This window comes from Erinaceus europaeus, chromosome 17 (assembly GCF_950295315.1).
Source record: "Erinaceus europaeus chromosome 17, mEriEur2.1, whole genome shotgun sequence".
Lineage (NCBI taxonomy): Eukaryota > Metazoa > Chordata > Mammalia > Eulipotyphla > Erinaceidae > Erinaceus > Erinaceus europaeus.
This window is the reverse complement of record NC_080178.1, coordinates 9,477,347-9,491,667: the sequence shown is the minus strand read 5'-3', so window position 1 is coordinate 9,491,667 and position 14,321 is coordinate 9,477,347. Positions and strand designations below refer to the sequence as shown.

The 14,321-nt window shown below is 42.4% G+C and overlaps 1 protein-coding gene across 1 annotated transcript; it reads right to left on the bottom strand.

Moving 5' to 3' along the window:
- Positions 1–1,802: 1,802 nt before the first annotated feature.
- LOC103110463 (mas-related G-protein coupled receptor member X1-like) lies at positions 1,803–2,720 on the bottom strand. The gene has a single exon (XM_007519628.1). The coding sequence runs from the start codon at positions 2,718–2,720 to the stop codon at positions 1,803–1,805; it is 918 nt and encodes a 305-aa protein (XP_007519690.1).
- Positions 2,721–14,321: the final 11,601 nt, after the last annotated feature.

Sequence of the window (14,321 nt, the reverse complement as noted above, 5' to 3'; positions counted from 1 at the left end):
CTCAAAGCTTAACATCTATCAAGCAGAGAAATGGCTCCTGGCAAGTAAGTCCAACATCTGCATTTGAAAGATAATCAGATGGATTCACTTTGAGTCCATCACCTCCACCTCTCCCAGTTACATCAGAGACACTCTACAGAGGAGGCTTTCTCTTGGGATAGAATAATAGCATTACTTCCTCTGCACTTAGAGGAACTCTGTCTCTGACCTGCCAAACACAGGAGAAAACTCTATAGTGTTATGGTGCCCCTCCCATGCTCCATGTCTCTTTCTCTCTCTAGAAAGAGTAAAATTAAGTGACCTGAGAGCAGTGAAAGCAAGCATGTCCAAGGCCCCTGATGCCACAAGTAACAAATTTAATAAAGAACACATTATCAACTCTAAGTTTGTTGTTATAACTAAGTAACTTGGGGTCACCCAACAAGAGAAAGTTATTCAACTTCACTCATTGATATTCTTCTTTTTTTTTTTCCTTTTTAAAAATATTTTATTGGTGAGATGAATGATTTACAGTCAATACAGTTCTTGGTACATGTGTAAAATTTCTCCGTTTTCTGGAAAACACTCTCACCCCGCCCCCCCACCTAGCTCTCCTCCAACATCAGGCACCGCTACCTGAGAGTGCCTCCCTCCCCACCAGTGGCCTTTATTTTGGTGAAATACACCAAACACAGCCCAAGTTCTGCTTTGTGTTTCCCTTTTCTGTTCTTATTTCTCAACTTCTCTCCATGAGTGAGATCATCTCATATTCATCCTTCTCTTTCTGGCTTATCTCATTTATCATGATTTTGTCAAGCTCCGTCCAAGATAAGGTGAAGAAGATGAATTCATCATTCTTCAGAGCTGATTAATGCTCCATTTTGCATTTATACCATAACCTCATCAGCCACTCATCTGTTGGTGGACACCCACGTTGCTTCCATGCTTTGGCTATTAGAATTGTGCTGCTGTGAACATAGGTACACACATATCTTTTTTAGATGAATGTGTTCAAGTCCTCAGGATATATCCCCAGGAGAGGAATTATTGGGTCATAGGGTAGGTCCATTCTAGCCTTCTGAGAGAAGACGGAGAACCAGACTTCTGGAAGGTTTGACTATGGACTAACAGCAAACAGAAAAAAACTCTTACTCCAAAACAGCAAATATTAACAACCATCAAATCCACAAACACACTAAACTGCATCTGGGACAAAAAAGAAAGAAAGAAAGAGAGAGAGAGAAAGAGAGAGAGAGAGAAAGGAAGGAAGGAAGGAAGGAAGGAAGGAAGGAAGGAAGGAAGGAAGGAAGGCAGGCAAAGAAATAGAGAAATTAAGGAAGTAAGGGGACCACATGGTGGTACAGCTGGTTGAACACACACAATACAGGGTGCAAAGAACAGAGTTCAAGCCCTCGGCCCCCACTTGTAGAGATAAGCCTTCATACGTGCTGTACCAGTACTCCAGGAGTCTTTCTCTTTCCTTCTCTACCCCACCTTCCCTCTCAATTTTTCTTGATCTCTATCATAAATAGAAAGATAAATGATAGATTATAGATAGATAGATAGATAATTGATAGATAGATAATTGATAGATAGATAGATAGATGGTAGATATTAATACTAATAGCATTCTTTAACAACTCTATCCTCCTATTAAATAACATGAAAGGAGAGTCCAGAGACATCTTTACACATGGAAGCTTCTAGCCAGGAAAAGCATGGGCCTCACAACCACCTGCTAATAAGCGTGACACAGAGTTGTGAGATGTGTCAACACAAACAGTACCGTCTGGTACTGATGAACCCTCCTTTCCTTGGCTTAACTATGTATCATCTGTCAGCGCACTCCAGAGAACTTCCCGGAGTGGTTTCCAACCTGGGGTCTGTCTGTGCCTTCCCACAAAGAAGTAGATGACAGGGTTCACCAGACTGTTGAGGATGGAGAAGAGGATAGATATACGTGCTACAAAGGGTCTATAGAGAGCTTCTTCTGGTAAGAGACTGTAGGTCAGTAATCCAATACCAAAGGGCAGCCCGAGCAGCAGGAAGGTCAGCACGTTGAGCAGGATGGTCTTGTAGAGCCTAGTGGTCTGTCTTCTCCTGGAGCCACACTGGACGTGCATGAGCAGAGTCAGACTAGACACACAGAGCACAAGGAAGGTGAGGAGGCATATTATATAATAGACTAAATAAACTTTGTTAATTGAGAGGAGTTCCAAATAAGTAACAAGATACAATAATATTGCCATACAGAATGCCAGCCCCCAGATGAGGGCGCACAGGATGGAAGAGAGATGCTTGGGACGGTGGCATCTGTACCAGAGGGGGCAGAGCACGGCGACACAGCGCTCGGTGCTGATGGCAATGAGCAGACACAAGTCCACCAGGAAAGAAGAGCGAATAACTGCTGCTAAGAGTGCTGTAAGCACAAACACCTTATAAGCTAGAAGATGTAGAGTGTAAAAAATACAGTTGCAGAAGGAGAAGATGAAGTCGGCATAGGCCAAGTTGAGAATGTAGACGGAAAAGGGGTTCTTCTTGATGCGGAAACCTAGCAGCCAGATGACAATCCCGTTCCCCACTAAGCCAAGCAAGCTGATAACCACATATACTAGGAAGATGGTATTTTCAAAAGAAGAAAATGACTGGTGACGGTCTTTGCTGTGTGTGCCGTTTCCAGTAGCATTTGCCTCTTCTAGAGACTCGGTTCCGTTTCTAAAGTCTGGGAGAGAATAGCCCATGGTGTGGTTTCCGGGATTAGGAGTCATCTGCTGACCTGTGAAGATGGAGACAGGGGAAGGAATCAGAACCTCTTCCTCAGGGCATCTGTAGCTGCATGGGCTCCAGCTTCAAATCTCCCATCAGCCTCAAGACAAGGACATAGGATGCGACTCTTGGGAGTAGGGGACCCTTCTAGGACGTGCTTCCACAGCCTGAAGGCTACAAGAGGCAGATGAGCCCAGAGTCCAGTCTCTCCTGAAACCCCTGATGGATCCTGGGTATAGGTTTCTCCTGAGCCTAGGACAGAGTTGCCTGTGATTGTGGTCTTTCTGACCCACTGGGGGACTCTCCTATAGCCTTTTAAATCTTTTTCGACTACACTCTGGTGCAATGTCACTCTTTTACTCAACACTTTAGGGTTAACATGAAGATAAAATTATATTCTTTTTATTTTTATTTATAAAAAGGAAACATTGACAAAACCATAGGATAATAGGGGTACAGCTCCACACAATTCCCACCACCAGAACTCCGTATCCCATCCCCTCTCCTGATAGCTTTCCTATTCTTTATTCCTCTGGGAGTATGAACCTAAAGCCACTGTTTGGATGCATTACTTTTCCCTCAGATGCACAGTTATGCTTTCATTAAAAAATTCAATACTAACAGAGAATGGTCTAGGGGCCAGATGGTGGCACACCTGTTTGAGTTCCCATGTTACAATGCAGCAAGGACCCGGGTTTAAGTGCCCAGTCCCCACCTGCAGGGGGTAAGTTTTGCCAGTGGTGAAGCAGTGTTGCAGGTGTCTCTCTGTCTCTCTCCCTCTCTACCTCCCTCTTCCCTCTCAATTTCTGACTGTCTCTATCCAATAAATAAATAAAGAAAATACAAAAGAAAATTTTAAAAGAGTCTAAAATGGTCTAGATCAGCAAAACAAATATGGGGAGAAAAAGAAGCCTTGGTACACAATTGATGGAGTATAAACTGGTGTAAGCACTATGGAAAATAGGGTAAAGAGTCTTCCTTAAACAAGTAAAAATGGAACCACCTTAGGATTCAATAGCATCCCTCAAAGGCACATACCCAAAGGATATGAAAACCCTAGTTTGAACTGATATGTGCATTCCAGTGTTCATGGCTACACTATACACAGTAGCCAAGACATGAAAGCAGCCTAAATGCCCAATGAAAGGTGTGATATTTATCCAATAGAATGATGGATATTTATCCAATGGAATGATACTTTGCTATCCCAAAAGATGAAATTGTGTCATTTGGGACAAAACACATGAAACTGGAGATGGTTATGATGAAACCAGAGATGGTTCTGATAATGGCTACAGTGAAATTAGTCACGAGATGAAAAACAACTACTGGATGATTTTGCTCATAAGCAAAATATAGGGAACGAAAGCAAACTAACGTGCAAAGTAAAGAGTCATTGCACTGTCTCTTAGACTCTGTGAGAACTGAGGGGCCATAGGACTGCGATAGTGGGTGCAGTGATTCATACACACTATGTATGGATGTGAATTGACACCCCTGAAATCTCAGATCTTTGTAATCCACTGTTAAGTCACTAATAATAATAATTTTTTTTAAAAAAATCAAATGTTATTTGAGTTTGTAATAACCACAGGCAACCTACAGCAGAGAGCATTACGCTGAGAAGTGCTTTATGATGTCTGTATTTAACAAATAAGCCTTTCTGGAATGATTCTGTCCACCATAATTTTAGCTTTAATTATGATCCTATTTTTAATACTGACATTCCAGCTAACATAGAATCAATTACTAGTGTATTTAAATGACGATTTTCCAAATGGTTGACTAGGCTGTACATCTGTTAAATGAACTGACTCATAATAGATTAGACCCTAATTGATTCAAGCAAAATTAAAAAGAAAACACATACACAGGTAATAAATGTTATCCTGAAGAATACAGAAAAATTAAAATAAAAACAGACCCAGAAAGATCTCAGGTGATATTTTGTTCACCTCACCTTGGAATGGTGGTTAGAATGGAAAACTACCTTTTGCCTGGAGCCTGGTGCAATTGGGTCACAATATGGTGACAGTATCCCAGCTCTGTAGAAAGATTGCAGAGTGAGGAACAGAGGTGATAAGAACATGGAGGAGGGGAGTTGGGCAGTAGCGCAGCAGGTTAAGCGCACGTGGTGCCAAGCACAAGGACCAGCTTAAGGATCCCAGTTGGAGCCCCCAGCTCCCCACCTGCAGGGGAGTCTCTTCACAAGCAGTGAAGCAGGTCTGCAGGTGTCTGTCTTTCTTTCCCCCTCTCTGTCTTCCACTCCTCTCTCCATTTCTCTCTGTCCTATCCAACAACGACAACATCATTAACAACAACAATAATAACTACAACAATAAAACAAGGGCAACAAAAAGAAATAAATACATAAACAAATAAAAATTTTTAAAAAAGAAGAAGAACATGGAGGAGAAGGGAACAAAGTCTCAAAGTGAGAGAGGGGGAACCAAAAATGCTTCATCTCACCTGTGTGTCCTCCATCCTGGACCATCCTGAGCTTGGAGAGCTTCTAAAGCAACTCTGTAGTCCTGTCTCCCTAAGATGATCCCTTCAGCTCCCTGCACCAGACACTGAGTATAGCCAAGAGGCAGGTTTTGCCTGGCTTCCAGGGACCCCTCCTGAACTTCCCTCCTTCATCGCATGACTCTGACTCAGAGCCCATGAGTGTTGTGCTAATCATTCTCTTTTTTAATATATCTTTAAATATTTTATTTATTTTACTTTTGAGAGAGATGCAGAGAGAGAAATGGAGAGGGAGAGAGAGGGAGGGAGAGAGGGAGAGAGAGAAAAAAAACAGAGAGAAAACCGCTAATAACTCTTGATGCCTTTCTATAAACATCGTTAAAGAGAGTGCCCATTCCCTAATCCTAATTAGGAGAAACCACAGAACAGTGAAAGTAATGAATGAGCAGTCCAAACATATTTGCTGTGAGTGAAGCAATATTTCACACTTACCTAAGGAATCTATACACTAGAGAAACAAAAATAAATTGAAATAGATTCACAACCTTTACTGAAAGCACACACATAATAGTGTATTCAAGGAGACTTAAAAAACATCCCCAAATGATTCAAAGATGCAGAGTGTAAATTACATTTCTAGAAAAATCTATACCACTTAAGCACAAGCATCATTTCCCCCAAGGATAAGCCCATTTCTCAGCCCACCTCAGTAATAAACAGCAGAAGTGGTCTGTTTAGAGCTACAGCTTGCTCTTAAGAACCCAGAGATTTAAGATCCAGAAAGTCAGACAAAACTATAATAATATTACTTTTAATGTAGCAAAAGTTACATTGAAAATAAAACACAAATGGAACATTTGTCTTTCTTACCCTCTGTGTAGCAGCTCAGGAAGACCCTCCTCTTGAAGATTCACCTTTACTAGAGGAGCAAATTCCCAAACTACATTTAACATGAAGAAATTGGGTTACCTGGTCAACCAGTTTTTATTAATATATATATATATCCTAGGACCTGGGTAATATCCCTGCTTTGCCATGTGTATGACCCAGGTTTAAGCCCAAATTTCACCCCACTGGAGGAAGCTTTGATGCTCTGATGCTTTTCTCTCTCCCTAGGTCTTTCCCTTTCTGTCTGAAAAAAGTCATTCCAGAGTGGTGAAGCTTCACCAGTGATGACTGTGATCAAGGTAGCCCCCATGTCCACTTGGTCGATTCCAAATTATATTCCTCCATGAGGATAATTTCTGGAACCATCCGTTCCACCCCGGTTCCATGGCTGCCAGTTCTTAGCAACATTGCCCCGCCAGATATTCGTCGGGATGCGGCATCATCTAAATTCATTTCCCACGTCTACGCTCGACCGGACCTGCCAATATGCGGATATCTTCGCCCACCCTGTCCAACGCTTGACGTCTCGTCACCCAATCTGGTCCCCTACGCCTACACTGAACTTCTCTGTTCCAGTCTCTTGGAAACAGAGTTGGCAGTCAGCTGAGGTAAAGAACAAACACCTCATCACAGACCCCTGCAAGCGTCAACCCTGCTTTGACCTAGCACGTTATGATTGGGCCCTCCTCAATCGCTATCAAACAGGCCATGGCCGGTGCACCGCTATGTTCCATCGCTGGGGAGCCAGAGACGACCCGAACTGCCCCTGCGGCTACAGACAGACGATGACCCCCATAGTCAACGACTGCCACCTCTCCAGATTCAGAGGAGGTCTCGAAACTTTACATCAGGCTCAACCTGATGCTGTTGACTGGCTACGGAAGAAGGGCAAACGCTAGAAGAAGAAGGCAAGCACAACCAGAACAGATAGAGAGTTTCCCCACTGACTGCGAGGAAGTTCTCCCATCACTACACCTTGTGGAACTGAATTCTACTGTGGGATAGCCAAAAAGTGTTGTTGCTAGTGCTTATAGTTGTGTGGGTCTAAAAGTGTACAGGTCCAGGTTTCATATATTCTCTTTGGGCATCACCTGTTATATATAGGATTTTGTGGTTTCTCTATATCTATTTCCGCTCTCCCAAATCACCAAATTCATGCAGAAGATTGATAAGTATGGATAGAGGTAGATCCTATTTTAAAAATAGAATTTATACAAGAACTGACTTTAGTGCAAATGATGTGGCCAACACTCATGGAAATATAGTTGAGCGTCCAGAAACAGATCCTCCTATACATCATCAGAACTTTCTTTTTTAACTTTTTAAAATATTTATTTATTTATTCTCTTTTGTTGCCTTGTTGTTCTTTCGTTGTTGTTGTTGTAGTTATTACTGTTGTTATTGACGTCATTGTTGTTGGCTAGGACTGAGAGAAATGGAGAAAGGAGGGGAAGAAAGAGTGGGGGAGAGAAAGATACCTGCTTCACCGCCTGTGAAGCGACTCCCCTGCAGGTGGGGAGCCGGGGGCTCTAAGTGGGATCCTTATGCCGGTCCTGGTACTTGGCGCCACCTGCGCTTAACCCGCTGCACTACCCCCTACATCATCAGAACTTTATGCCAAAGAAGGGATAGAAAGAGAGCTCACTGAGGAGGGCATTGCCTTGAAGAACATGCGACCCACGTTCCAATCCCAGCAGCAGATGAGAAGTTCCACATCAATGGAAGAAGCACTGATTCTGTGGTTTCTCACCCTCTCTCTATGTGCAGGCTAGATGTACTATAGGCCAGAACCAGTGAAACTGTGCACATGTGAAGACCCAGCAACAACAAAAGTTTTTTTTCAGATAATTTATGACAAAGGAACCAAGAACATAAAAATAGCAATAGTATCTTTAATAATAATGGTATTTGAAACCTGGGATAACCACATACAAAATCAATTAAAGTGGATCACTGTCTCATGACGTGCACAAAAGTGAACCAAAGAGGACACATAAATGCACCAACAGGTGCATACAAAAATTGTCATCGTCACTTATCATTGGGGCACCTTCCTGAGTATTTATGAGAGCTCTTTCTCTATCTCCTTTTCAATTATGACTCCTTAGGGGTGGGTCTCTGCAGGGTCAGAACTTGAGCTCCTACAGGAAGGGTGCTTCACAAGTAGTGAGGCAAGTCTGTAGATGTCTGCCTGTCTCTCTTCCTCTCCATCTCCCTCTCTTCTCTCAATATCTTGCTGTGTCAATCAAATAAAGACAATAAAAAATTAAAATAAGGGAAGAACTTGAGCTCCAGCAGAGCTCTCTACTCTGGGGTCCAGGGGCGACCCCGTCCTGTTTGAGATGTTGATTCCTCTCCTCTTCCTAGCTCCTTCCTCATCCCATTTCTCTTCCCCTCCTCTCTCCATTTCATTCTGTCCTATCTAACAATGGCGACATCGATAATAACTACGACAATAAAACAAGGGCAACAAAAGGGAATGAATAAATAAAATATTTAAAATAAAATAAATTTAAATTTAAAAAAAGGATTTCTTGAGAGTCGGGCAGTAGCACAGCAGGTTAAATGCACATGGCATGAAGCACAAGGACCAGATCAAGGATCCCGGTTCAAGCCCCCGGCTCCCCACCTGCAGAGGAGTGGTTTCACAGGTTGTGAAGCAGGTCTGCAGGTGTGTCTTTCTCTCCCCCTCTCTGTCTTCCCCTCCTCTCTCCATTTTGCTCTGTCCTGTCCAACAGTAACAACATCAATAACAACAACAATAACGACAACAACAGTAAAAAAACAAGGGAAGCAAAAGGGAAAATAAATGAATACAAAAAAATTTAAAAAACATTAAAAAAAAAAAGAAAAGGGATTTCTCTTTGTGAGGAAACCCAGCAGTCAAATGATAATCCCATTCCCCATTAAGCCACAGAAGGTGATGAGTACCACCACCACAAAAGAAATCTTGTAGAATTGGCAAAACGGCATGGAAAACTTTGCTTTAGATGTGCTACTTGTTGTGTTTACCATCACTGGTAACTCACATTCCTCTAATAATAGTTTGTTGTTGTGTTTTTTTTTTTTTATAAAAAGGAAACACTGACAAAACTATAAGATAAAAGGGATACAACTCCACACAGTTCCCGCCACCAGAACTCCATATCCCATCCCCTCCCCTGATAGCTTTCCTATTCTTTAACCCTCTGGGAGTATGGACCCAAGGTCACTGTGGGATGCAGAAGGTGGGAGGTCTGGCTTCTGTAATTGCTTCCTGGTTGAACATGGGTATTGACAGGTGGATCCATACTCCTAGCCTGCCTCTCTCTTGCCCTAGTGGGGAAGGGCTCTGGGGAATCGGAGCTCCAGGACACATTGGTGGGGTTGTCTGTCCAGGGAAGTCTCTGTTTGGCATCATGCTAGCATCTGGAACCTGGTGGCTGAAAAAAGAGTTAATATATAAAGCCAAATAAATTATTGACTAAATATGAACCTAAAGTCTGGAGTAGTGCAGATGAAGATGCAGAGTCTCCATTCTGTAGATAGCTAGTAGGCATATTTTAGTTATATTCCAAAGGGCCTGTGGCTATACTAGGTTTTTTTTTTTTCTTTTTCTTTTTTCCCCTGAAACTGAAATCTGATATGCATGTAGATCCAAGTTATTGTCTGGGGAGATGAGGTCAAGACTGGAAAAAGGACCAGAAAGCTGGATCAGGGAAGACAGTAGCTCCCAAATATGGGAAAGGTATATAAATATTGTTAATTGTAAACCCCATCAATTTGATGTGATCTGGGGCCCATATTCAGCTTAGGAGCCTATGTGATCTCTGCATCCCTGTAGATATGAACTCATATTTTGTGGCCATGAGTGGGAATATTCCAAGCTGCCCCAATATCAGGACCCATCTTCCTCAAGTCTAGCATAGAATATGTTGTCTAGCCTCCCTTCAGAGGATGGAACATTATCTACCGTTGTTGATCCAAGCTGAGGGCAAGGTCCTATAACATTCACTACAGCAGAGATCCAAAAGGCTAACAAACACATGGAAAATTGCTCCAGGTCACTGATTGTCAGAGAAATGCAATAAAAACAACATTGACATACCACCTCACCCCTGGTTGAATGGCATACATCAAAAAGGATAGCAGCAACAAATGCTGGAGAGGCTGTGGGGATAAAGGAACCCTTCTACACTGCTGGTGGGAATGTAAATTGTCCCAACCTCTGAGGAGAGCAGTCTGGAGAACTCTCACAAGGCTAGACATGGACCTTCCATATGACCCAGTAATTCCTCTCCTAGGGATATGCTCTCAGGACTCCATAACATGCAACCAAAAAGATATGTGTTCATAGCAGCACAATTCTTAATAACAAGAGTTTTAACCAGGACTTTGGATTTTTCTAAGAGAATCTCTATAGTTAGTAAACCAGATCCTTGTTTTGAGTTTGGAGACCAGCTCACTCTTCTGGAAGAGAAGCCTGCAGTGGAGATTCTGGGCTCAAGATCCATCTGCTGGTCCTGCTCTGTGTCCCCACTGAAGATGGAGATGGGGGAAGGGGCCAGAACCTCTTGCTTACTTCAAACACTCCAGCTCAGACATCCCTCCTGCCCCAGAACAAGGACACAGAGTGTGACTCTGAGACAACTCCTCCCAGAGCCTGTTCTCACAGCCTGGAGGCTACAACCTGCAGGTGAGTGCCATCTTGCCCCCAAAATCCAGTCTCTCCTGAGACTCTGAATAACTCTGGAGACTTGTGTCCCTGGAGCCTAAGACAGGGGTGACTGTGATTCTGGTCTCTCTGACTCAGTGTGTGTCCAGGTGGGTCACAGAAATCCTCTCACCTTAAAATCATCCTCAACTTCATGCTTTTTTTTTCAGCAGCTTTTTCTGAGTATTCTGTAAGATATCATCTAATAGAAAAAGACAACAAGGAAAGAATATCCAAACCCATGAATGTCAATATAACTGTATAAACTGAATCTAGAAGGAAAAAATGAATCATGTACATCAACACCTGTGTGCTGTCACACTCCGATGTCACCATGCACAAAACACGCAGTGCTACAGTGGTTCATGTCAGTGAGATTTGTCCAGGACAGTTTATCCATGCATACTCACACATACACATGCACATAAACAGTAATGAATTTGAATGCAGGACAACATGTTGAACGCCCCCAAAAGCTTTTTGAACGATCATTCAATTTCACTGTTTTACAGAAGACTTTAGAATAAATGTGAAGGCAAGAACCATTTCTTTGTCTGTCTTATTTATTATTATTCCTCCTTTGTACTTTTTTCAGTCCACTGAATTAATAATATTTCTATTTAATATCTACGAACAACTGACAGGATTAGGTTTCAAATTTATTAAATTAAAATCTCTCTGGGATTTTTTTGCCTCTCATGCCATTCAAGCCATGGCTCTTTTTCATGGGAGGCAATGCCATCATCCCCTCCTCTCCTCATGGACAAGGCTCCAGCAGCTTCCTCTAGAGTCTCTGGGCAGATCATGGACACTGTCATTATAGGACACATGTGAAATATCCATCGAGAGGTTTTAGAATGTAGACAGCTATCAATCAGCTTGAAATTCTAGACATGGACTGGAAAGGTCTGGTTCCAATTAGAAGCAAAAGAATGAATGAGCAGAAAAAAAAAGTACTATGTAGACTAGTACTAGTAGGGGGGAGGCTGGAAGAAGAAATGATAAATGGGCAGGGATGAATAGCATAATGGTTAGGCAGAGACTCTCATGCTTGAGGATCCAAGGCCCCAGGTTCAACTTCCTTCAGCACCATAAACCAGAGCTGAACAGTGCTCTGGTTTAAAAAAAAAGGCAAGGAACTTTGTTGGTGGGTGTGGTAGGAACTATACCTTGTCATTCTACATTTTTATAATCCACAATAATAGCAAATTAAAAAATAAGTTCCTTAAGAGATTGGTCAGTTAGGGTCCCATCATGATCCTCACAGAGTCTTTTGAGTTGCTCCTCTGTCTCCTTTCCTAGGGAGTTAAGCCCAACCTATGCCCTGATCAACAGGTTTATCAAACTAATGAAAAGGACATCCTCTCTCAGATATAGTCTGCAGAGGGAACAGCACTGTTGCTAAGAGAGAGAGGGGTCAAGGTCAGAAAAGAGAAAATACAAACACTTCTCCTCACCTCCAGAAGTTGAGTCATTCTGAACTGGGAGAGTCACTGGAGCATCTCTGTGGTCCTGAAATCCTAGGATGTCTCCTCTGGGTAGCCAGAGAAAGCCCTCCAGTTCCCTGTGTCAAATGCTGAGCACAGCTGAGAGTAGCTCTGTGTTGCAGTGGATCCCCTCTTTCCTTCCTGCCTTCATCACATGGGTCTGCCTTACAGAGACTCTGAGAGCCCATGGGTGCAGTGCTGCCATACTTAATGCTTTTCTATCAATTCCCAGGTGAGAATGTAACACATATTCTGAGGTTGAATGACTACAGAATAAAGGGGACAGATAGCCAGCAAGATGCTTTGCATATAACTGAAGTTACCTTTCCACTCACTTAAAGGAATATATGCCTAAGAAACAATTATTTAAAATGGTCTCTATCCTTCACTAAAGACCACATATTAGATTCACAAAGCAACTGAAAATTAAGCAGTCATCTCATCCCCCTGAAATCTCACAGAAGTGGGTATGAATAATAGTTCTAATAAACCTTTCCCAAGGTTTCCTGCCCATACAGGAAACAGTAGAGCAGAGTATCTTGATGTATTTAGTAAGATGAAGAGCAGGAAAGAAATGGACTTGCCACCTAGATATAGACCATGTCCCGTGAGATAGAGCGTATGTTCACACGTATCCATAAACTAGGGCAAAATATATACCTGAAAGAAGAGTTTGCGGTGAGTACCCCCCAACACTTCATCTGTACTATTCCAGCCTTTAGGTCCATAATTGTTCAACAATTTTTTGGCTTTATATGTTAACTCTTCTTTCAGCCACCAGGTTCCAGATGCTAGCAGGATGCCAACCAGACTTCCCTGGACAGATGACCCCATCAATATGTCCTGGAGCTCTGCTTCCCCAGAGCCCCACCCCACTAGGAAAAGAGAGAGGCAGACTGGGAGTATGGATTGACTAGTCAATGCCCATGTTCAGCAGGGAAGCAATTACAGAAGCCAGACCTTCTACCTTCTGCATCCCTTCTGTCTGTCTTGTTTATTATTATTCCTCCTTTGTACTTTCTTCAGTCCACTGAATTAATAATATTTCTATTTAATATCTACGAACAACTGACAGGATTAGGTTTCAAATTTATTAAATTAAAATCTCTCTGGGATTTTTTTGCCTCTCATGCCATTCAAGCCATGGCTCTTTTTCATGGGAGGCAATGCCATCATCCCACAATGACCCTGGGTCCATACTCCCAGAGGGATAAAGAATAGGAAAGCTATCAGGGGAGGGGATGGGATATGGAGATCTGGTGGTGGGAATTGTGTGGCGTTGTACCCCTCCTATCCTACGGTTTTGTTAATGTCTCCTTTTTTAAAATAAACAAATTAATTTTTTAAAAAATGGACTTGCCTGTCAACAGGGAGAGAGGTACTTCTTTGCCAAGAGCACCGTCATCCCACCTGCTCCCACCTGCCGTCTCCTCAGACGTGACAGAGAGAAGACAAAGTACCTCCTGTTCTGTGGGTACTGTTCAGGTCCCACTAACCACTTCAGGGCTTTGCACTCAGGACAATGACATAATGGAGGGTGTGAAGACTCAGAGGGGGTCTAGTCCCACTCTTGAGTCCATCTAGAACCACAGCTTGTCCCATGAGAACCTGGACATTTGAAATCAAACTACTAATACCACAAAATGTAAACTGGTCTTTTGGGGGGGGCATTTACCAGCAAAATTATCACTACACTCACTGCCTGTACAGCCAATCCACTATTCCTGGTGTTTATTTTTCTATTTATTTATTTATTTATCTTGACAAGACAGGGAGAACTTGAGTGTGAGAGGGAAGACAGAGAGGGAGAGGGTCAGAAAGATACCTGCAGCACTCCTCTATAGCTTATATGTGTATTTCTATACACATGATTATATGCTTCTAGCACACACAACCTTTTGTCTCTCAAGTCCCAAAGCAATTCCATAAGGTATTCAAGACAATATTTGTGTTGTCAAAAGAATATAATTAATTTCTCTGCATACCTACACGATAGTAACTAATCTCAAGACAATTTAGAAACTGAAAATAAAAATAAATCA